This window comes from Rutilus rutilus, assembly GCF_951802725.1.
Source record: "Rutilus rutilus genome assembly, chromosome: 2".
NCBI lineage: Eukaryota > Metazoa > Chordata > Actinopteri > Cypriniformes > Leuciscidae > Rutilus > Rutilus rutilus.
This window is the reverse complement of record NC_140210.1, coordinates 54,628,060-54,652,805: the sequence shown is the minus strand read 5'-3', so window position 1 is coordinate 54,652,805 and position 24,746 is coordinate 54,628,060. Positions and strand designations below refer to the sequence as shown.

Below are 24,746 nucleotides of genomic sequence, written 5' to 3'. Positions count from 1 at the left end.
GTCAACGGGGAAAACGCGCGGTGGTGGGACATGCTTTTACATCAACAGAAGGTGGTGTACTGATGTAACTGTGTTAAGGAAGATGTGCTGTCCTGATGTGGAAGTGCTTTTCATTAACTGTAAGCCGTTCTATTCGCCGCGGGAGTTTTCCTCGCTCGTTCTCATCAGTGTTTACATTCCACCGCAAGCACACGTGAGCACGGCGCTGCAACAGCTGGCTGATCTGATCACAGAAACAGAACAACAACACCCGGACTCTGTTCTTATCATTCTCGGAGACTTTAATCAGGCAAAACTCACACGTGAGCTGCCTAAATTCAAACAGCACATTACATGCCCCACCAGAGACAATAATATTTTGGACCATTGCTACACCACAACAAAGGATGCATATCGCTCCGTCGCCAGAGCAGCTCTAGGACTTTCCGATCACTGCCTGGTTCATCTTCTACCAACTTACAGGCAAAAACTTAAAACTGCTAAGCCAGTAATAAGGACTGTAAAGAGATGGACCAACGACACAGAGCAGGTCTTACAAGCCTGTTTTGAATGCACTGACTGGAGTGTTTTTGAAGCTGCTGCCGGCGATCTGGACGAGCTCACAGAGACTGTAACATCATACATCAGTTTCTGTGAGGATTTATGCATCCCTACCAGGACTTACTTATCATTCAACAATGATAAACCATGGTTCACACCAAAACTCAGACAGCTTCGTCAGGTCAAAGAAGATGCCTACAGGAGTGGGGATAGGATCTTGTATAATCAGGCCAGGAACACATTGACAAAGGAGATTGAAGTGGCTAAGAAGAGCTATGCCAAAAAGCTGGAAAACCAGTTTTCCTCCAACGACCCTGCATCAGTGTGGAAAGGCCTGAAAGATATTACCAACTACAAGACACCATCCCCCAGCATCGACAGCAACAAGCATCTTGCGAACGAGCTGAATGTCTTTTACTGTAGATTTGAGACCCCCGATCAGACACCCCACACCCGCCCTGACCATCTCTCTACACAGCCATCAACAACACCTCCAGCCATCCCCCTCCCCTCCCCCCCTGCACTTCAGATCAGTGAGGATAATGTGCGTCAGATCTTCAGGAAACAGAAGAGAAGGAAAGCACCAGGCCCAGACGGTGTTTCACCAGCCTGTCTGAAAACCTGCGCTGACCAGCTGGCCTCTATCTTCTCACTGATCTTCAACAGATCACTGGAGCAGTGCAAAGTCCCTTTCTGCTTTAAACGCTCCACCATCATCCCAATCCCGAAGAAACCAAAGATCACAGGACTCAATGACTACAGACCTGTTGCCTTAACATCTGTGGCCATGAAGTCATTCGAAAGACTGGTGTTATCATATCTGAAGGACATCACTGGACCCTTGCTGGACCCCCTGCAGTTTGCCTACAGAGCAAACCGGTCTGTGGATGATGTGGTCAATATGGGACTGCATTACACCCTACAACATCTGGACAAACCAGGGACCTATGCAAGGATTCTGTTTGTGGACTTTAGTTCTGCCTTCAACACCATCGTCCCATCACTGCTCCAGACCAAACTGACCCAGCTCTCTGTCCCTAGCTCCGTCTGTCAATGGATCACAAGCTTTCTGACAGACAGACAACAGCTAGTCAGAATGGGCAAAATCACGTCCGACAGCCGCACCATCAGCACCGGTGCTCCACAGGGATGTGTTCTCTCACCACTGCTCTTCTCCCTGTACACAAATGACTGCACCTCTAAAGACCCCTCTGTCAAGCTCCTGAAGTTTGCGGACGACACTACTGTTATCGGACTCATCCGGAACGGTGACGAGTCTGCATAAAGACAGGAGGTGGAGCAGCTGGCTCTTTGGTGCAGTTATAACAACCTGGAGCTGAACACGCTCAAAACAGTGGAGATGATCGTGGACTTCAGGAGAAACCCCCCTGCACTCCCTTCACTCACCATCATGGACAGCACTGTGACTGCAGTAGAGTCATTCAGGTTCCTGGGCACCACCATCTCTCAGGATCTGAAGTGGGACACTCACATAGACTCTATTGTGAAGAAAGCCCAACAGAGACTGTACTTCCTGCGTCAGCTGAGGAAATTCAACCTGCCACAGGAGCTGCTCGTACAGTTCTACTCAGCTGTCATCCAGTCCATCCTTTGCACTTCCATCACCGTCTGGTTCGGCTCTGTTACCAAAACCGACCTCCGTAGACTACAGCGGATAGGTCGGACTGCTGAGCGAATCACTGGCACTAGCCTTCCCACACTCAAAGAACTGTACTCATTCAGAGTGAGTAAAAGGGCTCGCAAAATCACTCTGGACACGTCACACCCAGCACACTTTCTGTTTGAACTGTTACCGTCTGGTCGACGCTACAGAGCACCGAGCACAAAAACAACCAGACACAGGAAAAGTTTCTTTCCCCAGGCCATCTACCTCATGAACACTTAATGTTCCCCTACTGTGGAACAAACATGTGCAATAGTTCCCTCAGACATTTCATTATAGCACCTTATAACTTTCTATATATTTATAATTTATAATCTTTTATTTTTATTTTTTTATTTATACCTATGTTACTTGTCACTTGTCTTGTCACTTTATATTGTATGTGTACTGGAAGCTACTGTCACCAAGACAAATTCCTTGTATGCGAAAGCATACTTGGCAATAAAGCTCTTTCTGATTCTGATTCTGATTCTGATTAACGGACCGGAGGAAATAATATGGAATTTTTTTCCAGAAAACTAAATAAACAAAATAAATTCAAGCACTTTCAAGGAACTGTATCTATTATGTTCATTGTCAAAAACATTCCAGGGCCTTGATTTTATTTATTTTTTCGGTGCGATTGTTGAGCAAGTGTTTCCGGGGCGATTGTCGAGTTCACGCGCATAGGTTTAGTACCTATGATCACGCGCGTGAACTCGACAATCGACTACTGTGGACTTCGACCGCAGAGGTGGAAAGTCCAGGGGTCGGAAAGTAAAAGTCCTGCCATATATTTATTCCACCCATGAACTCACACAGCAAAAACTCCAGTGTTAAATGAACTCTCCTGGGAGTTTATTTGGCTCCAGACTCAAGAGTGTTAAAGTTAATGTGACACTCACAAAAATAGGTTTTGTTGAGAGTATTATCTTTTGTTTTATTTTATTTTATTACAAATTAAATACTGTTGAGAGAATGCACAGAAGCGCGCTATGACATGCTGTTTCACAGAACAGACACAAGGTGGCAGTACCTTTCAGCCGCGTCACTCTGGAACCCTTAGCGAGGCGCGGAGGAAGAGAAGCTCATATTCCGGTTGAATGGAAAGAGAGCAACAGTTGTCCCGCGTCTCTTATAACTTTGTTATATTTGCAACATTTTCAGAGCACTTCGACCAGGAGTATCAATATACATCTGCTAGCGGACCCCTGGCCGGGACCCGTTACAGATTCTTGGGGGCTCGTCCGGGATTCTTCGGCGCCACCTAGTGGAGCGGGGGCCGAATGATGACAACGCTGACCAGTGATTAACCCTGTCCAGCCGTGGAACTGCGATTGCGAACGAGTGGAGGTCTACGAATCGGAGCTGACTGCATCATCGCCAAACTGTGTTGCCAGCCGTGAGGGAGACGAGGAGCCATCATGTCGCGTGGTGGGAGGAAAAGCCTAGTGTGGGACATTAGGAAAAGCTTACTCACCCTGTCAGCTGGAGAGCTTCTTCAGGTCGCCAGAGCGGTGGAGCCAGTGTCGAGCGAGGACCAGTCAGAGCCTGTGGAAGGAGACGAGGAAGGATGTTACGATTACATCAACTCGTTCATGTACAGTAAGCAGTTACTTGACACGGAGGACGAGGGAATGGTTCAGTTGTTGATATTGAAAGACGCTATTGACGATGTGGTGAAATGTCGTGATGATGATGTGTCGATGTCAAATGTAAAAGGTGATTCTGAGTTACATACTGAGCAGGTTTGGGGTAAGCTTGATGACCGTGTTGATTTTATTGAAGGTTCAGTCATTACCCAAACAGCCCCTGAAAACACCACAGACACTCACAAACAAAGCCACCACACATTCAATGTAGCTAGGGCTGCGTCACCTAGTGATATTGCTGAACTAGATTCAGGCCCAATAGCACCAGCAATGTTAAACACACCTGACCCAGCTAACACTGAGTTACTTAAAGTGCTAGCTAGCTATGAAGAGGTTAGCAAGAAACTCATGCAGTGCTTACCAACACATGCTGTATCGCCACAGGCACAGTTAACCCAATCCTCAGGCCCTCTTCAACAGCCAGACAGAAAACCACCGAGTGAACTTGTCTCTCAGTCGGCGCGTGAGGGGATGGTGTCCTTAAGGGAACTCAGCTACCTGCCTCGGAGAGAGTTCAAAGTGCAAGGCGGACAGATCGGTGACCAATCTTCAGACATCAGCTACAATAATGTCTGTAGACAAATTGATGATGGAATCAAAGAAGGATTCCCCGATTCAGAGATTGTTCGTGGTGTGCTAAGAATCATGAAACCAGGCATATTCAAAGAAATGTTGATAAACAAAGACGACATGACAGTGACTGAACTCAAGGGGTTTCTTCAAACTCACCTAAGAGAAAAAAACAGCACAGAGTTATTTCAAGAGTTGATGTGCACGAAACAAGACGAGAACGAGACACCACAACAGTTCCTTTATCGTGTGATCGGTCTAAAACAACGTGTTCTATTGACATCAAGATTAGCTGATACTGACATCAAGTACACTACAGCTACAGTGCAAGATGTTTTCCTACATACAGTGTACCAAGGCTTTGGGCACAAGCACACCGACATACGCAGAGAACTCAAACCGTTGTTGGCAAACAGAGAGATCACTGACGATATGATTCTGCGTCATGTGATGAAAATCACTAGTGAGGAAAGTGAGAGAATGAAAAGACTGGGTCCTTCACGCCGACAAACCGTAACCAATGTACACAGTACACAGCTTGGGTCGGAGGTGGTGAAGACAACTAGCACAAAGTCAGAGAGTGCTGCGTCCAAGCCAAATCAAACAAAGCCAGATCCTCTGAAAGATCTCACGACCAAAGTAGAGGAACTCACTAAGCTGGTTGAAGCCATGCAAAAACAAAACCAACAACAATCGGCTCATCATGGGCGTCAGTATAATCAGAAGAGGGCACAAACAAAATGGGGGAAACCTTATGGTTGTCCAAGCTGCGTGGAACAAAACAAACAAGACTGTAAACACTGTTTCACATGTGGGGAAGAAGGACACCGTGCAGCGGGCTGTTTAAAACGACCAAGGAGGCAGGGAAACTTCAATCGGGCACTGGAGAGGGACATCTAGTGGCCGAGTCGGGAAGCAAGTCCCAACCAGAAAGTGAGGTCGGAAATGACAAGTCGCACCGTTCTTCACCCTCAACCCCAGTAACGACAAGTCCATTAAGTCAGTGTAGCCAAGTATGTCAGGTCCCTCCCCAGTCACCACGTGTAGCTAAAGCTAGAGTAGTTGCTGGTCTGATTGGCAAAAAGGCCCTAGTTCAGAGCTATCTAAATGGTTTAGCAGTCACTTCTTTGCTCGACTCTGGGTCACAAGTCAGTATAGTCAGTCGTGCCTGGAAAGAAGAGTACCTACCTGACCTCAGTATCCACTCAGTCTCTGAGATCTTGGGAGAGGAGGAGCTGAAAGTTATTGCGGCAAATGGCAGTATCATTCCATATGATGGGTGGGTAGCTATTACAATAAACTTGCCAGGGAACTTGGACCCCAACCTGTCCATTAGTGTTCCATTCCTCATTAGCAGCTACCCCATGGATAAACCATTGATTGGCTTTAACGTGTTGGAAGTACTCATTTGTGGCAAACCAGAGAGACTAGTGCCAATATTCGCTAACTTGCTTAGCAACGCCATATCTGTTCCCAAAGAGAAAGCTGAAGCTCTTGTCAACTTTATTCAGACAGCAAAGCCAGTCACACGACAAGGACGCTTAAGAACAGGTGCCAAGGAGATAGTTCTCCCAGCTGGTCAAGTGTTGTGGGTGAGGTGTCGGGTTCCGTCAAACATGGACGCCTCCACCCGACTAAGGTTGTTCGAGACAGATGAAGATAGCTTATCTCCTGGACAGTGGGATACAGGGCCAGGGTTGTTTGAAATCCAGAACCCGACAAAGCCCTATGTCACTATCCCAATTGGTAATAACACCAATCATGACATCACGATACCACGTAAAACAGCTTTAGGGATCCTGCAGCGTGTTGAAAATGTGGTGGAGGCAGATATCCTGGACAGGTCACAGCCTGCAGCGACTATCAGTCAGGTCACCACCACTCAAGACAGCAACTCAGACTCACCACTGTGGGACCCACCTGTAAGCCTTGACCATCTGGAGGAAGAACAGCAAGAGGCTGCTAGGAAGATGCTTCACGAGGAGTCAAACGCCTTTGCAAGAAACGGAAATGACCTTGGCTGTATCCCAAACCTACAGATGGTGATCAATCTCAACGACGATATTCCGGTGCAAAGAGCATACACATCCATTCCCAAACCTTTGTTTAAAGAAGTGAAAGAATACATTCAAGATCTTCTGGTGAAGGGTTGGATAGTGAAATCTAAGTCTGCCTATTCTGCACCAGTGGTGTGTGTACGGAAGAAAGACGGCACACTTCGTCTTTGCATAGACTATCGTCTTCTGAATCAAAAGACCGTACCCGACAGACATCCGCTGCCACGAATACGGGATTTGATAGACACGCTAGGAGGATATTCCATGTTCAGCATACTGGACCAAGGTAAAGCTTACCACCAGGGGTTCATGGCAGAAGGGTCACGTCATCTCACGGCCTTCATCACCCCCTGGGGTCTTTACGAATGGGTAAGGATTCCGTTTGGACTATCAAACGCACCTGCAGCGTTTCAAAGGAGCATGGAGGAAATGTTAGGCTCTCTGAGAGATGAGTGCTGCATCCCGTACCTGGATGATCTTCTGTGCTACTCTAGATCTTTCAGTGACCATGTGGACGTGATCCGCAAAGTCCTCAGAGCGCTGCAGCATCATGGAGTCAAGCTACGAGCAGAGAAGTGCGAAATGTTCCAGAAGGAGGTTCGCTATGTTGGACGCTTGGTATCGGCTGAGGGAGTTCGAATTGACCCTAAAGACCTCGAGGCAGTGATGGCTTTAAAAACCAAAACACCCCAAACAGTTGGTGACCTCCGACGGATTCTCGGCTTCCTGAGTTACTATCGTTCCTACATACAGGATTTCGCCAAAATAGCAAAGCCGTTGTATGAATTGCTACAAGTGAAGTCCTCCATGCCCCAACCTCTTCCACATCACCACAAGTCCAAGGGTCCACAACTTCCGTCCAAAACACCCATCTTATGGACAGGTGTGCATCAGAGTACTTTGGAAAGACTTGTTAGTATGCTGACCAAACCTCCAGTACTTGCATACCCTAACTTCGAGGAACCATTCGTCTTACACACGGATGCATCGGAGAAAGGACTTGGTGCAATCCTCTATCAACGACAAGATGGGAAGATGCGAGTCATCGGATATGGATCACGAACTCTGACACCGGCGGAGAAGAATTACCGTCTCCACAGCGGAAAACTCGAGTTCCTTGCTCTGAAGTGGGCAGTGTGTGAGAAATTTAGAGACTATCTCTTCTATGTTCCACATTTCACCATTTACACTGACAACAATCCGCTTACTTATGTCATGAGCACTGCGAAACTCAATGCAGTTGGACATCGCTGGGTTGGAGAATTGTCAGAGTTCCACTTCAATATTAAATACAGACCTGGGAAAAACAATATAGATGCCGACACACTCTCACACATCCCACTCGATATTGACAACTATGTAGCTACATGCACGGAGGAGCTGTCTCAGGATGTGCTGCATGCGACTTGGGAAGGGGGTCGGGCAGCCCAAAAGAAAGATGTAGCATGGATAGCTGCACTTTACACCTCCTCTGCTGATGTGATACCACAGCCTCATTCACTCTTGCCCGAAATAGGCCACGAAGAGCTGGCAAAAGCCCAACGAGAGGACCCTGAAATAGGGGAAATAATGAGATTGAAAGAGGCAAATAATGTTCTTACTGATGAGGTAAAAAGTTCAGTGAGTGGGCTCACTCGCAAGCTTCTTCATGAGTGGAATCAACTACATGTGGAGAATGGAGTCCTGTACCGCCAAACATCAGAGCGAAAACAGTTAGTCTTACCTACCAAGTATCGGTCGGTTGCCCTAAAGCATCTCCATGACAACATGGGACACGTTGGCACTGAACGTGTGCTTCATCTCGCCAGAGAACGTTTCTATTGGCCACACATGAAGAGGTGCATAGAGGAGTATGTCACCAGGAAATGCAGCTGTATAAAGCAAAAGAAACCCACCATACATGTGCGTGCGCCAATGGGTGGTCTGACTTCTACTTCCCCTCTTGATCTGGTTTGCATAGACTACCTACATCTGGAGAAAAGCAAAGGAGGTTATGAGTACATTCTGGTAGTAATAGACCACTTTACCAGATTTGCCCAGGCTTACCCCACCAAAAACAAATCAGGACAAACTGCAGCTGAACGGATATACACTGACTACATACCTCGTCTGGGTTATCCAAATCGTCTCCACCATGATCAAGGACGTGAGTTCGAGAACAATCTGTTTCGCACTCTTGGACGGCTGTCAGGGGTCGGACACTCACGAACATCTCCATACCACCCACAGTGTAACCCTGCTGAGAGGTTCAACCGTACACTGCTGCAAATGTTACGGACATTGACAGACAGAGAAAAGGAGAGATGGAAAGAACATTTGCCACAAATGATACATGCATATAACTGTACTCGCCACGAGTCCACAGGATACTCACCTCATTACCTACTGTATGGACAACATCCCCGTCTGCCCGTGGATCTTTTGTTTGGATTAATGGAAAACACTGAATCAGTGACACACAAAGGGTATGTGGAGAAATGGTCAAAAAGGATGACGGAAGCATACAAGATTGCAAACAAATCCAGCCTGTCATCAAGTGCAAAGAACAAGTCCTACTATGATCAGAAGGCGAGGGGCGTGGTCCTCAAACCAGGAGATCGAGTACTGGTTCGAAACATGGGTGAACGAGGTGGACCTGGTAAGCTACGCTCATACTGGGAGAAGAGGATCTATGTGGTGAAGGAGCAAATCTCAGACAATCCGGTGTATGTCATTCATCCTGAGGGAGACTCAAATACAAAGAACAGAACCATACACAGAAACTTGCTGCTGTTAGTGAATGACTTGCCAGTTGAGAACCCAGTACAGCCAGCTGACTCTGTTGTAACCCCCCATCAGAGGCAAAAGCAGCCTCAACAGAGGGCGAACTCTGCTGACAAGGATGGAATATCAGACACTGATGATGAGGATGAGTGGACAGGAGGTTATTGGCTGAGAAGACCTGTAGTCAGGATGGACAGTGATCAAGCTCGACATAACAGATCAGTGATCTCAAGGAGAGAGCAAAGTCCAATGTCAAAGTTATCTCCTGCAAAAGCACCTGATCAGACTCCAAAGAAACAGACAATGATTCGTAAAGACTGTTCAAGCACATTACCTACAAGGAAAACTGTATCGATGGACACATACTTACCCGAGGGGCGAGAGGTACACCTTCCCGAAGTAGAAGAACAACAGTCAGAGGATAGAGGAATAGGAGTAGTGGAAGAAACACAGACAAGCGAACCATCTGATGATACTTACCTACCGCAGCCTGAAGAGGATGAACTGAATGCAGGGGACAGGGAAGTGGAAGTAGTGGAAGAAACACAGACAAGTAAACATCTTGAAGATACTTACCTACCTCAGCTTGAAGAAGATGAGACAAATGGACATGAGGAGCAAGTACAAGTGGAAAGACCGAGTCCTCCCTCTACTATGACTTGGCCTGAAAGAGAGACACATGGAGAAGTTAGGAGGTCAGTTAGAGAGAAAAGACCTAAACCAATATTCACTTATGAGTCACTGGGCCAACCTTCCTTACAAACCCATGTAGAGTCCATTTCCTCACAGTCTACCTCACCCCCCCTACCTTTCATGCCACATCTGCATAGCCAGTTCATTGTACCTACTGCTTATACACCTCATATGTACATGCCTTACACATATTACATGCCCGTCACTACACAAGTTTACTAGAAACCAAACAGAGTATGAGTTTTAGTTTTGTTTTCATGGGAAAATGTCGGGAGCCATTTTTGTTTGTCGGGGTGGATGTGACACTCACAAAAATAGGTTTTGTTGAGAGTATTATCTTTTGTTTTATTTTATTTTATTACAAATTAAATACTGTTGAGAGAATGCACAGAAGCGCGCTATGACATGCTGTTTCACAGAACAGACACAAGGTGGCAGTACCTTTCAGCCGCGTCACTCTGGAACCCTTAGCGAGGCGCGGAGGAAGAGAAGCTCATATTCCGGTTGAATGGAAAGAGAGCAACAGTTGTCCCGCGTCTCTTATAACTTTGTTATATTTGCAACATTTTCAGAGCACTTCGACCAGGAGTATCAATATACATCTGCTAGCGGACCCCTGGCCGGGACCCGTTACATTAATGAGATAATTTAGTGATTGATTGAGTGATGATTGAACATTATTGAAGACACCTGATGTTAACAAGCAGAATTACTAAAGGAGAAAATCTCTTTTTTTAAGTTGCCATTATGGTGATCAGTGTTTGCTTTAGTTGGGCTCTTGACCCTTAAACTAATAACTTTAGATTTTGTTTGGCTGTTGTATCTGAGTTATAACTCTCAAATGAACAAAGAGAAGCGTTGATCAGGTGGTGTTGGTTATGTTTTGACATAATCATAATTTGACCTGAATCACAAAACTCATTTAGAGAGTTCTGTCTACCTTGTTGATTACAGCAGCCTGTGATTCTACAGTATACTATTTTCAGAATTTTTTATATAATCAGAAAGATTTCTTAAAAGTTGTTCTGATCAAAAGACTTTCATTAAAAAATGTAAAAAAAAAACAAACAAAAAAAAAATTTATTTGGACACACAGACATCAAGAATCAGCCTGTGATTCTCAACAATGGTTACAATAATAAAGCATGTTGCAGTGCATTCTGGGTGCCACCAATCAAAACTCATCCATGGCTCCCAGCATGCATTGCGGTATGAATAAATTATGATCTGAATTGTCTTAATAATTTCCTTTTCCTAATTGAATATTCTGTTTGTCACCATTGTTGAGATTCATACACTGATTATTGATGTCTGTGTGTGCCTAGAAGAAAGATTTTTTTTTTTTTTTTTCAGAACAATTTTTAAGGCAAGACATGGCGGACAAAAACATCGTTTTTTTTTTACTGGTCAATTTTGAGATTTTTGGATATTTGTCTTCAATACACATTTAGGTCTTTATTTTATTACACTTTGTCTGTTTGCGTCTGTAGATTTTTCATAAATTCAACAAAAGCTCGCGTTCTAAATCAACATGCTGCTCCGCGATATCTGCCGTCAGCCTGTCATCAGAAGCACCGTTAGGAAGCTCTCTCTCTTGTGTAGAATCCAGTCGGATCCAAATATGGTCATTTCCTTTTTATCAGCAACCAATCGTGAAAGTAAAAGGGCTGAATCCGCAATCTCATTGGCTGATGAAAAATCTTTAAAGCCCGTTTTCTCAAAATGACTTTTCTCTCATACTCAAAGTCCGAAATCTCCACTTCAGTAGCACCTATATACACCAAACTTTCCAGACTTGTACCTAGTTATATTATGAAGACATTTACAGAGGGATTTGCAAATATATTATTCCTAGCCTGATTTATATAACATTTTATTCCAAAAAACATGGCGAAAATATATTTTTTTAAGCTATTGACAGTATTTTCTGATTTACAGGATAACAAAAGTAGATATCCATAAATCCCTCTGTAATTTTTTTGCCATCTAATATGTGAACACAATGAAAAAATAATTTTTAACCTGGCTTTATCCAATACTCAGATATAGGTTTTTAAAATATATGCAAATTAGTGCATATTTGATTAGATATAGCCTGATTTGCATATTTAAACATTAAATTACAGAAAACTTGTAATACATTTTTTTCTCATCTTAATGTAGGTAATCAACTGGGAAAGTTTCATGGTGATATCTGCTAGTTAAAAATTTTACCCTATTCACCTGTAGTGTCTCGCCTTAAGAAATCATTTGGATAATACAGAAATTTCTGGATCTTATTCTGTAGAATCACAGTGATGCTGTAATGACCAATATAAATTTAAGTCAAAGATTAGGCTCTAAATGAGATCAGTGATTCAGGTCAAATGATGATTATGTTAAAACATAACCAACACCACGTGATCAGCTTTTCTTGTTGTTCACCTGGCTATTATAACTCAGTTATAACAGCCAAACTAAATCTAACATCAATAGTTTAAGGGTCAAGAGCCCAACTAAAGCCACCACTGATCACCATAATGGTAACTTAAAAAAGAGATTTTCTCCTTCATTGATTCTGCTTGTTAACATCAGGTGTCTTCAATAATGGTCAATCATCACTCAATCAATCACTTAATTATCTCATTAACTTTAACACTCTTGAGTCTGGAGCCAAATAAACTCACAGGAGAGTTCATTTAACACTGGAGTTTTTGCTGTGTGAGTTCATGGGTGGAATAAACATATGGCAGGACTTTTACTTTCTGACCACTGGACTTTCCACCTCTGTTCGACAGAAAACAGGATGTAAATACAGGTATGTGCGCTGGCTGAATAAACATCATTTTTTATATATTTCTTTCACATCTACTGCAGTCAGATTCACCCACGTTCACTCCGAAGGAATCACTCACATGACCTGTGCACTTGTAATGCACATCAAGGATGTTAAGAGGCTAAAAGCAGGTTTAAAACTTGCCCAAGTGAAGTCAACAGGGTGCAAATTTTAAAAAAGAGGATAACACAGTGTAGGCAACACCGATTTTTGTCGTTGTTCTCTGTACTGACAGCACTCCAAATGTAAAAAAAAATGATCTCAATGTTAAAATTGACCGGAGTTCTCCTTTAATTAGAGATATTATAAAGGCTTCCAAATTATTTAATATCAATTGTGGTGTGTTGTCTTTAGACCAAGAGAAAGCGTTTGATCGGGTTGAGCATGCTTACCTATGGAATGTTTTAGAAGCTTTTGGTTTTAATGAGAAGTTTTCAAACGTGACATTGAGAGTGTTATTAAGTTTAAGTTTAATAGTGCTTATATGTGCTACATTCGAGGTCTGTAGAGGTATCCCACATAGCAACATTGTGTCGGCCCAGATCCGGCCCACATCTGGCACACGTGGAAAGATGATCTGGCCCACATGCAGCGTGGAATTACGGCACTTGGGTGGGCCACTCCTGTTTGCCAAATCTGGGCCACAAGCAGGCCATAGCAATGCCACATGTCAGCCAAGAGCAAAGAAATAAACCAGAACTGGACCTTATCTGAGCCACAAACTCTGTGTATATTAAATATGAAGTCATCTCAGCCTGTTAACAAAAAGAATCACTGAAAGAAAGAAGAGAACAGAAAAAAGAGACGAGCAGAAGCACAAGAACTACAACTGACTTCAGACACAATCTAAGATGAAATCAACTGAAGAGAAAAGAAGACATTAAATCTGTGAAGATCTCAGCAGAGGAGGATTAAACAACTCCACAAACAGCATTACCAGCTTCACTTATTACTAAACAGACTGACTTTATTTCTGTCAGAAGTCTACAGAAGTTTTTATTGAGAATTAACAGGGGTTTAACTCTAATGTGTTTCATTTGAAGTCACCATAACAGTGAATAGTGTTTCCATTAGTTGGGCTCTTAACTCGTATTATATCTTTTATCTTTTTTGGCCGCTGTGACAGTGTGTTTGTCAAACACATTTACAGCAGCAAAGAAAGCTAAAGTGAAACGAGATCTATGTTTGCCGTAACGGTGGCATGGACGAGGGAATGGAAACTGATGACCAATTTGCTAGGTTTGGCATGGGTGGTTTCCCACACTCCTTTAACACGCGACGTCCCAGCAAGGCACTGGCCAAAAAACAGGACCCTCCCGTGACCCACGACCTGAAGGTCAGTCTAGAAGAAGTGTTCACTGGCTGCACCAAGAAGATGAAGATCTCCTGCAAATGCCTGAATCCCGACGGAAGAACGACGTGCACTGAGGACAAGATCCTTACAGTGGAAGTGAAGAGAGGCTGGAAAGAAGGAACCAAGATTACTTTCCCTAAGGAAGGGGATGAGACGCCATCAAATATCCCTGCAGATGTGGTGATTGTGGTGAAGGATAAGCCTCATCCAGTGTACAGAAGAGACGGATCGGACCAGTGTACAGAAGAGACGGATCGGACATTATTTATTCTGCAAAAATTACACCCAAAGAGGTAAGATGGGCTCCTATTTTCAGAGTTTGCTTACAAACTCTTTTCTTCCCTGCCTGTATTTTTCTAATCCTGTTCTTCTCTACTTTCTCAGGCACTTTGTGGTTGCACAGTTAACGTTCCAACACTGGATAATCACACGGTTAACTTAACAACTCAAGACATTGTCCGTCCCAGGATGAAACGGCATCTTCCTCTTCCGAAATCCCCAGATCATGGTGGGGACTTGATTGTCGAGTATGAGGTCAAGTTTCCCGAAAGATTAAGCCAGAGTGCCAAGGACACTATCGCAAATGTTTTGCGGGCTTCTTGAGCCGTGTATACTGCAATGCTGGAGACATTGAATTTTATTTTATCAATCAATAAATTCCACTAGAAACAAACCTTGTTGTATTATTTTAATTTAATACTGTGAAGCTGCTTTGATACAATCTGTATTGTGAAAAGCGCTATACAAATATACTTGACTTGACTTGACTTGACATTGCCATTGGGAATTTTTGGTTTCATAGTATTTAAAGGATGAATATGAGGGTCTGCTGAAATTGTCGAACTGTTATTCTGTAATGTACTGCCAATGAGAGACTATCTGAACCAAAAACATTGCTGGACTAGACTGGTTTATGTGTTTGTCATGTGCATTTTTCGCTTCCTAAATTTTTAGTTTTCCCCCATTTTAGTTTCCTTTGGGTCAAGTCCAGCAGAAAGTCTCCAGCTGCGAACTCTTGGCCAGCGTTTTGTTGTCAACTACACACATCTAACACATCTAAATTTACTTATTCCAAAGATGGACAGTAAAGCATGTTGTGATGTTGCGGGGCTACAATAATATAGTTTTTTATCAGCAGCCTGATCCTTTGGACACCTCAGGGAAGTCTTTCTGTTAAAGTAGCCTGTACTTTTTCTGCTAATACGGTCAAATGTGACTATTTAGTGATGCCACTAAAAGTCATTTCCAATATAGTGGTGGCTCAAAGTGATGCTTGAAACAACACAAGTTTGTGAAACAACACTTGATGCAGAAGTTATATGGTGAGAAACTCAAAAGCTCAAAGTCAGATAGAGGACAAATTTGAAACAAATACTAGATTTATTTAAAATAAATTATTCAAACTACTGATATTGTGGTTCATTTCTTATGCAAAATCATATGGAACCTTTTTCTGTTTTATTACAGGTAATTTATGTTCTTGTTTTTAATTGTTAAAAACAATAATTACTTCTGTGGGATCTTTTTGGATTGTGAGATTATGAGTTATGAATATGTTTTGAGTTTTGAATAGATTGTTTAATAGAAAATATGTTACAGATATCACACTGCTTTAATAAATCACTTTAAACAGAAAAACAATTGCTTTATCTTATTATTTTTTTAGCATATTAAAAGTGTAACCCAGTATACAAGCCTCTAAAAATCATGGTAGTTCCTCTACCAAAGAAATGTTGCACTTAAAGAAATGTATAGATTCACATAAGTGTATTGACCGCTGTAAATATATAGCAGGTTAACTGGTGAAATTTGTAACTGAGACGGTCACGACAGAATCACTTTTATAACACTTCCTTTGCTGAATATGGATGCTTATGTCTTCACTGTTTCTTGATGGACATCTGAAGAACTTCCTGTACTGCTGCCTGACCTGGACAAGAATGAGAAGAGAAATAGTTTTAAACTCTGGTTAAAAAAACAAAAACACTCTAGGTTATTTTTCAAGAATTTCATTTTAGAAGATGAGAAATGAAAAATGAACTTAACCCTTTAGAACCTGAAGCTAAAATAGGTGTTTTTCACATATTTAGATTTTTTGACTGTACAATTCTAAAACAATGTGCTATCTTAATGTGCAAGGTGTCATCTTTTTCAGAAAAAGATTAGCTTTCAACAAATTACAGTTATTGACCATTGTGTGTGGTGAGTTTGTAAATACAATTTAAATAGACAAAAATAAAAAAACAAGAATGAATTTACTGATTTTTATTTAGAAAAAAAAACAGAAAAAAAATCATGAACGAAAGAAACTAACAATTTAAAGTTGAAAGATGAACTATAATACATATAAACAAGTCTTTTTTGTGACATTGGGTGGCACAGTTTTCATTTAGGACACATTTTTTCATACACGCACACATACAAATGCACGCATTCATAGGCACGCACACATACACATACACGCACTTCATACTTAGATACATGAAAGAGTAACGGCCATCCGCTTCCCAAGTTTCATTAAAAATCATCCTAATCCCCTCTTCTGCTGTCTAACACTTCTTTCGCCATGTATTTGTTTGTTTCTTTTATTATTTTATGCAATCCAAAACACTCTAACCTGCTACGCGTCGTATCTCTCTGTTCAAATCCTTCCTTCCCGCGCTGCTGTCATTTGCAGACGGAAAGCATGGCATTACCGTAATAAGCCGTATATTGGTATAATAATATCTAATTGGTAGAATAGCAGCAGTCAAAATGAAAACCCTCCCTCAAATTAATTGCCTCTTTTCAATGATCCCGACCACCCCTACTGACCATTGGTTCAAACCTTCAATAATCGCACTTGCCACTCTACAGAATTCTAAACAGCAAGGTGTGGTCTAGAAGCTCCAAACTTCCACCATTACTTTCATGCAAATCAGATACAATATCTCTTTAAATGGACACAGAAGCAAAATTTCCACCCGTGGTTAGCATTAGAACAAAATTTAACAATTCCCATTTCAATTGCTGATTTACCATTTCTACCACAAACAGTCAAACAAATTGACTTGACAAATACATCACTATTAGCACCACTCTGACAGCCTGGTGGAAAACTAATAGAATCACTAAATCCACCCTAACACCTTATAGACTCACCCCCATATGGCACAATCCTGACTTCCTACTACACAAGACACAACTTCACTTCCCCAAATGGGAATCTAAAGGTATCACCCACCTCCACCACTTGTTTGAAAATAACCAATTCTTATCTTTTCACACAACTGTTCAGAAATATGGGGTTGACAAGGATCAGTTCCTTCATTACCAACAATTGAAAGCAATAATTAAAACCAAAATGAATACAAATAGCAAAATGGAACCCTTTGAGCCCTTCCTTGAACTGCCACCTTAACGTGGTGGAGGGGTTTGCGTACCCGAATGACCCTAGGGAGCTATGTTGTCCGGGGCTATATGCCCCTGGTAGGGTCTCCCAAGGCAAACAGGTCCTAGGTGACGGGTCACACTAAGTGCGGTTCAAAAATCCTTTATGAGAAAAAGGGGCCGCCTTCCCGTGGGCTCACCACCTGCAGGAGGGACCGTAAGGGGCCGGTGCGGAGAGGATCGGGCGGCAGTCGAAGGAAGGGACCTCGACAACCTGATCCCTGGACACGGAAGCTAGCTCTAGGGATGTGGAACGTCACCTCGCTGGCGGGGAAGGAGCCTGAGATTGTGCGTGAGGTTGAGAGGTTCCGACTAGAGATAGTTGGGATCACCTCTACGCACGGCTTGGGCTCTGGAACCAGTGCTCCAACTGGGGACTCCGTCGTTCTACTGGGGGACTTCAATGCCCACGTGGGCAACGACAGTGACACCTGGAGGGGCCTGATTGGGAGGAACGGCCCCCCTGATCTGAACCCTAGTGGTGTTCAGTTATTGGACTTCTGTGCTAGTTACAGTCTGTCCATAACGAACACCATGTTCAAGCATAAGGGTGTCCATCAGTGCACATGGCACCAGGACACCCTAGGCTGTAGGTTGATGATCGACTTTGTGGTCGTTTCATCTGACCTGCGACCGTATGTCTTGGACACTCGGGTGAAGAGAGGGGCGGAGCTGTCAACTGATCACCACCTGGTGGTGAGTTGGATCCGATGGCGGGGGAGGAAGCTGGACAGACTCGGCAGACCAGCTTCGACCAGATCCCGAGGGAGGCTGGAGATATTGAGTCAGAGTGGACCATGTTCTCCACCTCCATTGTCGAAGCGGCCACTCGGAGCTGTGGCCGTAAGGTCTCTGGTGCCTGTCGAGGCGGCAATCCCCGAACCCAGTGGTGGACACCGGAAGTAAGGGATGCCGTCAAGCTGAAGAAGGAGTCCTATCGGGCCTGGTTGGCTTGTGGGACTCCTGAGGCAGCTGACGGGTACCGGCAGGCCAAGCGAACTGCAGCCCGGGTGGTTGTGGAGGCAAAAACTCGGGCCTGGGAGGAGTTCAGTGAGGCCATGGAGAAGGACTATCGGCTGGCCTCGAAGAGATTCTGGCAAACCGTCCGGCGCCTCAGGAGAGGGAAGCAGTGTCCTACCAATGCTGTTTACAGTAGAGGTGGGGAGCTGTTGACCTCAACTGGGGATGTCATTGGACGGTGGAAGGAATACTTCGAGGATCTCCTCAATCCCGCCGTCACGTCTTCCATTGAGGAAGCAGAGGCTGAGGGCTCGGAGGTGGACTCGTCCATCACCCAAGCTGAAGTCACAGAGGTAGTCAAGAAACTCCTCGGTGGCAAGGCACCGGGGGTGGATGAGATCCGCCCTGAGTACCTCAAGTCTCTGGATGTTGTGGGGCTGTCTTGGTTGACACGTCTCTGCAGCATCACGTGGCGGTCGGGGACAGTGCCTCTGGAATGGCAGACCGGGGTGGTGGTCCCTCTTTTTAAGAAGGGGGACCGGAGGGTGTGTTCCAACTACAGGGGGATCACACTTCTCAGCCTCCCCGGGAAAGTCTATGCCAGGGTACTGGAGAGGAGAATACGGCCGATAGTAGAACCTCGGATTCAGGAGGAACAGTGTGGTTTTCGTCCGGGCCGTGAAACACTGGACCAGCTCTATACCCTCTACAGGGTGCTGGAGGGTTCATGGGAGTTTGCCCAACCAGTCCACATGTGCTTTGTGGATTTGGAGAAGGCATTCGACTGTGTCCCTCGCCGCGGCCTGTGGAGGGTGCTCCGGGAGTATGGGGTCCGGGGTCCTTTGCTAAGGGCTGTCCGGTCCCTGTATGACCGAAGCAGGAGCTTGGTTAGCATTGCCGGCAGTAAGTCAGACTTCTTCCCGGTGCATGTTGGACTCTGGCAGGGCTGCCCTTTGTCGCCGGTTCTGTTCATAATTTTTATGGACAGAATTTCTAGGCGCAGCCAGGGGCCGGAGGGTGTCAGGTTTGGTGACAACACGATTTCATCTCTGCTCTTTGCGGATGATGTTGTCGTGTTGGCCTCATCAAATCAGGACCTTCAGCATGCACTGGGACGGTTTGCAGCCGAGTGTGAAGCGGCTGGGATGAGAATCAGCACCTCCAAATCCGAGGCCATGGTCCTCAGTCGGAAAAGGGTGGCTTGCTCACTTCAGGTTGGTGGAGAGTTCCTGCGTGGAGGAGTTTAAGTATCTTGGGGTTTTGTTCACGAGTGAGGGAAGGATGGAACGGGAGATTGACAGACGGATCGGTGCAGCTTCTGCAGTAATGCGGTCGATGTACCGGTCTGTCGTGGTGAAGAAAGAGCTGAGCCGCAAGGCAAAGCTCTCGATTTACCGGTCAATCTACGTTCCTACTAGGGGTGGGAATCTTTTACCATCTCACGATTCGATTCGATTCCGATTCTTGAGGCCACGATTCGATTCAAAATCGATTTTCGATTCAAAAAGATTTTCGATTCAAAACAATTCGATTTTATTCATAATGATTTCTAATCAGGTTTCTGATCACTCTCATCTGCTTTGCAATACAGAATGACAAACGGAGACATTAAAGTGTCTTTTTCACATTTATTAAGTTCAATTCTCAGGGAAGTGCCTTTTATCAAAAACATTGAAAAAATATTTTTACTTGGTACTTTTAAAGCAAAGTATTTATGATGACCCATAACGAACTTACTTCCAATACTTCCTATATTAATTGTATTAATAAAACAAATGGAAGTGATTTGGGAAGTCAACTGTAAGGTTACATTTGCCAGCATATGTCCCAACATTGCTGAGAACCAACAGAAAAATAAATGTGTGCCTGTACTAGCAGCAAACTTGTAGTAAATTAATACAAACTTCAGCATATTCTGAATCTCTAGCATTTAATAATAGACTTCTAACCAACATCCTCTTGTCATTTCCAATGAGCAATATAATCCTTCAGACAAAAAAAAAAAAAAAAAACCATTTTGCTGTAGCAAATTCACAAACAGTTTTCGTTCAAAAATATAGAATTATGTACCAGAAGCTATCATAACGTATAATGCTTGTGGACTTATGCATATTCTGAATAATTAATAACATACAAAGTCGCTCTTGACTTATACACAACTAAATAATAAAGAGTTATGACTTGAAATGTTTGCTGTATACCACAATCAAAAATAGCAAAGAAAGTGAATGAACATCTGCAGAGAGTAACTTACAGTCAAAATGTAACTTTTTGTGACTGGCATTGCACATATTGCATACAGATCAGATCGGTTTACACAGCATATTGATGTGAAAACTAAACAATACAGAAATTAGCTCTCATACAAAAAAAAAAAAAAAAAAAATACTAAATAGATCACAATGAAATTGCCAATGTTCCATACGTTAGCTTTTAACGAAGACATTCTATGGTGCCGTTCGGATTTGGCGCTCAGCCATCATGCGTCTGTTATGTGCGCGTCTCTGTTATGTGCACGCCACAGACTGTCCGCGCACTGCACGTCCGCTTCAGAGTTCCGCCTTTTGCGTTCCTTCAATGTTACGTTATTAGATTTTTTTTTGTTTTTTTTTAGAAAATCGATTTTTGACATTTGTGAATCGATTCAGAATCGTCCACGTCCCGAATCGCGATTCATCTAAGAATCGATTTTTTTTCCCACCCCTAGTTCCTACTCTCACCTATGGTCATGAGCTTTGGGTCATGACCGAAAGGACAAGATCCCGGATACAGGCGGCCGAAATGAGCTTCCTCCGCAGGGTGGCTGGGCGATCCCTTAGAGATAGGGTGAGAAGCTCGGTCACTCAGGAGGAGCTCAGAGTAGAGCCGCTGCTCCTCCACATCGAGAGGGGTCAGCTGAGGTGGCTCTGGCATCTGTTTCAGATGCCTCCTGGACGCCTTCCCGGGAAGGTGTTCCGGGCGCGTCCCACTGGGAGGAGACCCCGGGGAAGACCTAGATCACGCTGGAGAGACTATGTCTCCCGGCTGGCCTGGGAACGCCTCGGTGTCCCCCCGGAAGAGCTGGAAGAAGTGTCCGGGGAGAGGGAAGTCTGGGCATCTCTGCTTAGACTGCTGCCCCCGCGACCCGGCCACGGATAAGCGGAGGAAGATGGATGGATGGATGGACAATGGAACCTACAAACACCATTGGACAGCTATTAAGAATTGCAGACCATCCACAAAAAACTATTTCTAAACTCTACAAAGTGATTGCCTCTGCAAACTCCCCCATAACACTCCCAAAAGCAAAATGGGAAAATGACCTGGCCCTCCTTCCAACGCCAGATTTCTGGACAAATATTTGCAAGAATATATTCTCTATGACCTCCAACACCAACCTACAACTCATACAATATAAAACCATTCACAGGACTCACTTCACCCAAAGCAAACTATTCAAAATGGGAATAGCCGACACAGACATCTGCCCTCAGTGTTGGGGAGCACTGACACATATTTGCATGCCACTTGGTCCTGTCAGCCTGTCAATTCCCTATGGACATCAGTCACAAAGACACTCTCTACCATTTTGGACTGTAGAGTCCCACTCTCCCCCACACTTTGTCTTCTAGGAGACACCACTTCCTTCCTCATTCCACAGAAATTGAAATATCCAGTACTTGTCTCCCTAAACTGGGTCTTTCAAAACTGGAAATCTAGACACTCTTGTCATATAAATCATTGGATCAACCTAATTTCAGAACACATCCTTACAGAAGAGCTCTCAGCTCAAAAGAGGAACAAAACATCAGCCTTCAAAGACATCTGGAACCATTTCATAACCTTTCTTCAAACTCAGCAATAACTGTGCCATTTACACTCCTTACGACGCCGATACTCAACATCTGCACCCTCCCCCTCTCTTCCCCTGGTCATTATGCTGATATTTACAACCCCCCTCTCCCACCCTCTATCCTTCCCTACTTCTCTCTTTTTGCTCTCTCTCTCTTTATATCACCTCGCACACACTCCCAATCACACACACACATACACACACTAACAACCGCCAGCCCTCTCAGTAGATCTCTCTACTAACACAGTAATACTGAATCTGTGTATTTGTCTGTCCGTATGTATGTATTTCTCTGCTTGTCTGTCTACTTGTCCGTCCATTCACATATCGGTCTGTTTTCGTCCAGTGATTTGCTTGTCTGTACATTAGTGTCTGTCTGTCTATCGTCTGTCTCTGCTTTTCTGCCTGTCTGTTAATGTCTATCTGTCTATCGTCTGTATATGTCTGTCCTCCTGCCTGTCCATCTACGTCCATCTGTATTTAGTCTAATTCTGTCATTTGCCGTCAGTTATTGTTCACAAGTATACCTACCTTTACCTCACAATATCTATTGCAGTATTAGGGGGTGGATGTGGGTTTGTCTGGAGTAATCATCTGTTTGTACTTAGTACATAATTTGAAAAAAAAGAAAAAAGCGAAAAGCGTATGTTGTCTACTGTCAGGGACAATTTGAATGGTTTTGATAGTGCAAACGGTTGAAGAGTTACTGTCAAATGAATACAGCTTGCTGGTATGTGTCGGCGACGACACAGCCGATTCTAAAGGGTTAAAGGGTTAGTTCACCCCAAAATGAAAATTAGCCTCGCCCTTAAGTCATCCTATAGGATGACTTAAGGGCGAGGCTAATTTTCTAATTTTCTAATTTTCTAATTTTCTAATTGCTAATTTTCATGACTTAAGGGCGAGGCTAATTTTCATTTGTCTATAACATTCATAGGTGTCTATGACATTCTTCTTTCAGATGAATACAATCAGAGTTATAGTAAAAAATGTCCTGGCTCTTCCAAGCTTTATAATGGCAGTGAATGGCCATTTCGGTGAAAGAGTGACCCTTGACCTGACGCACAACGTAATGATGAACACGGAGACACAAAACAAAACACCAGTCACAAATTCGTTTTTTTGAGAGAAAATGTGAGAGGAGCTTTAGTTTGTTGCCCAGCCCTGTTTGTTTGAACCGCGAGAGGCGTCAAAGCTTACGCAACTCCAACATCTACGTCATACATGCGTCACTGGTTATGCTTTTGGTACAGGTCGCCTTGCGTACGGCCGTCTGCCGGAAGCTAGTCGTTTTAGTCTACAGTATATATTTTTCTCACACAAACACAACGCTTCACTTCAGAAGGCCTTTATTAGGCTATCATAGTTGATCTGTGATTCATTAACTGTACGGGCCAGCTGCTCCCCGGCCCTTGACACATGTGATTCGCGGATTAATTGCACAGTTTAACCATCATAGAGTGAAAGTTTGCCTGTGTTTTAAGTCCTGTCAGTTTAACAGGGCGCGCTTGACAGGGCATATATAAAAACGAGCAGAGGGAGAGAGAGCCCCGGCAGGACACGCGCACTCACCTTCACCGTCTTCAAACAACACGAACGCGTCAATGTATTGCTTGTTTTTTCTGTTTACATTTCATGGTGTGACACTTCCCTTCTAGTGATGGGAAGTCCGGTTCTTTTCCGCGAACCGGTTCTTTCGGACAGTTCGTTTCAATGAACCGGTTCAAAAAACCGGTTCACCAGTTCTTTTACGTCATCACGTAATGACGTCAATTCTATCATCCCGGCGTATAAATATACATTCAAATAAAGGCATTTGTAATCATAACTTCAGTACTCATCGTCATAATCATCTTGGATAGGTTTCTAACATTTACGTTTTGAAAATGAACCCTGTAGTAGGCCTAAGGCAATGCGCAAACGCGGATGTTTTACATGTCTTAAAGTGAATAAACTGGTCTTCATCATTTTTATTTTATTTGCAATTAAATAAACTTACATTTCGCCGAATTCGGCCCCTCATTCAAGTCATTGGTTCACCCGTGCTCATGTAACAGCACAGCACATAGACAGTATATAAACACAGCATCAGTTGGCCAAAAGAAAGTTCGGTTCAGAGACGGTGCGATCACGCATGCGCAGTCTCTCCAGCTCATCGGTTCTCCGTATCGAACATGTCCGAAAGAAACAGTTCTCGGTTCTGTGCTGGTGATCCGAGAACTGCTGCAACAACCAGTTCTTGACTCGAGAACCGTAGCATGCCTGTGTGTGAGCTGAAAACTACTGAAACCTTACTAGGCTAAATCAGTCGACAAAACTAAAAACTCGATGCATGTCTCCAGTATGTTTAATACGTTATGTTTTGATTAACACATTATAAACATTTGCACCCTTTAAAACCTTGGAAAGAGTTTAGGC

At 43.8% G+C, this 24,746-nt stretch overlaps 1 protein-coding gene and 1 pseudogene across 2 annotated transcripts in view; one reads left to right on the top strand and one right to left on the bottom strand.

Annotated features, from left to right (window-relative positions):
- Window positions 1-13,942: 13,942 nt before the first annotated feature.
- The window catches only part of LOC311279748 (dnaJ homolog subfamily B member 1-like), an 86,477-nt pseudogene continuing 75,673 nt past the window's right edge, over window positions 13,943-24,746 (top strand). Inside the window, exon 1 of the transcript in view lies at window positions 13,943-14,400. The product of the transcript in view is annotated as a dnaJ homolog subfamily B member 1-like (transcript). The remainder of the gene's footprint in view (window positions 14,401-24,746) is intronic.
- Window positions 15,724-24,746, bottom strand: part of LOC311286297 (adhesion G protein-coupled receptor E3-like) — a 33,163-nt gene continuing 24,140 nt past the window's right edge. Inside the window, exon 14 of the mRNA XM_084402432.1 lies at window positions 15,724-16,037. Coding sequence (XP_084258558.1) covers window positions 15,903-16,037 — 135 coding nt within the window. The 3' untranslated portion in view covers window positions 15,724-15,902. The remainder of the gene's footprint in view (window positions 16,038-24,746) is intronic.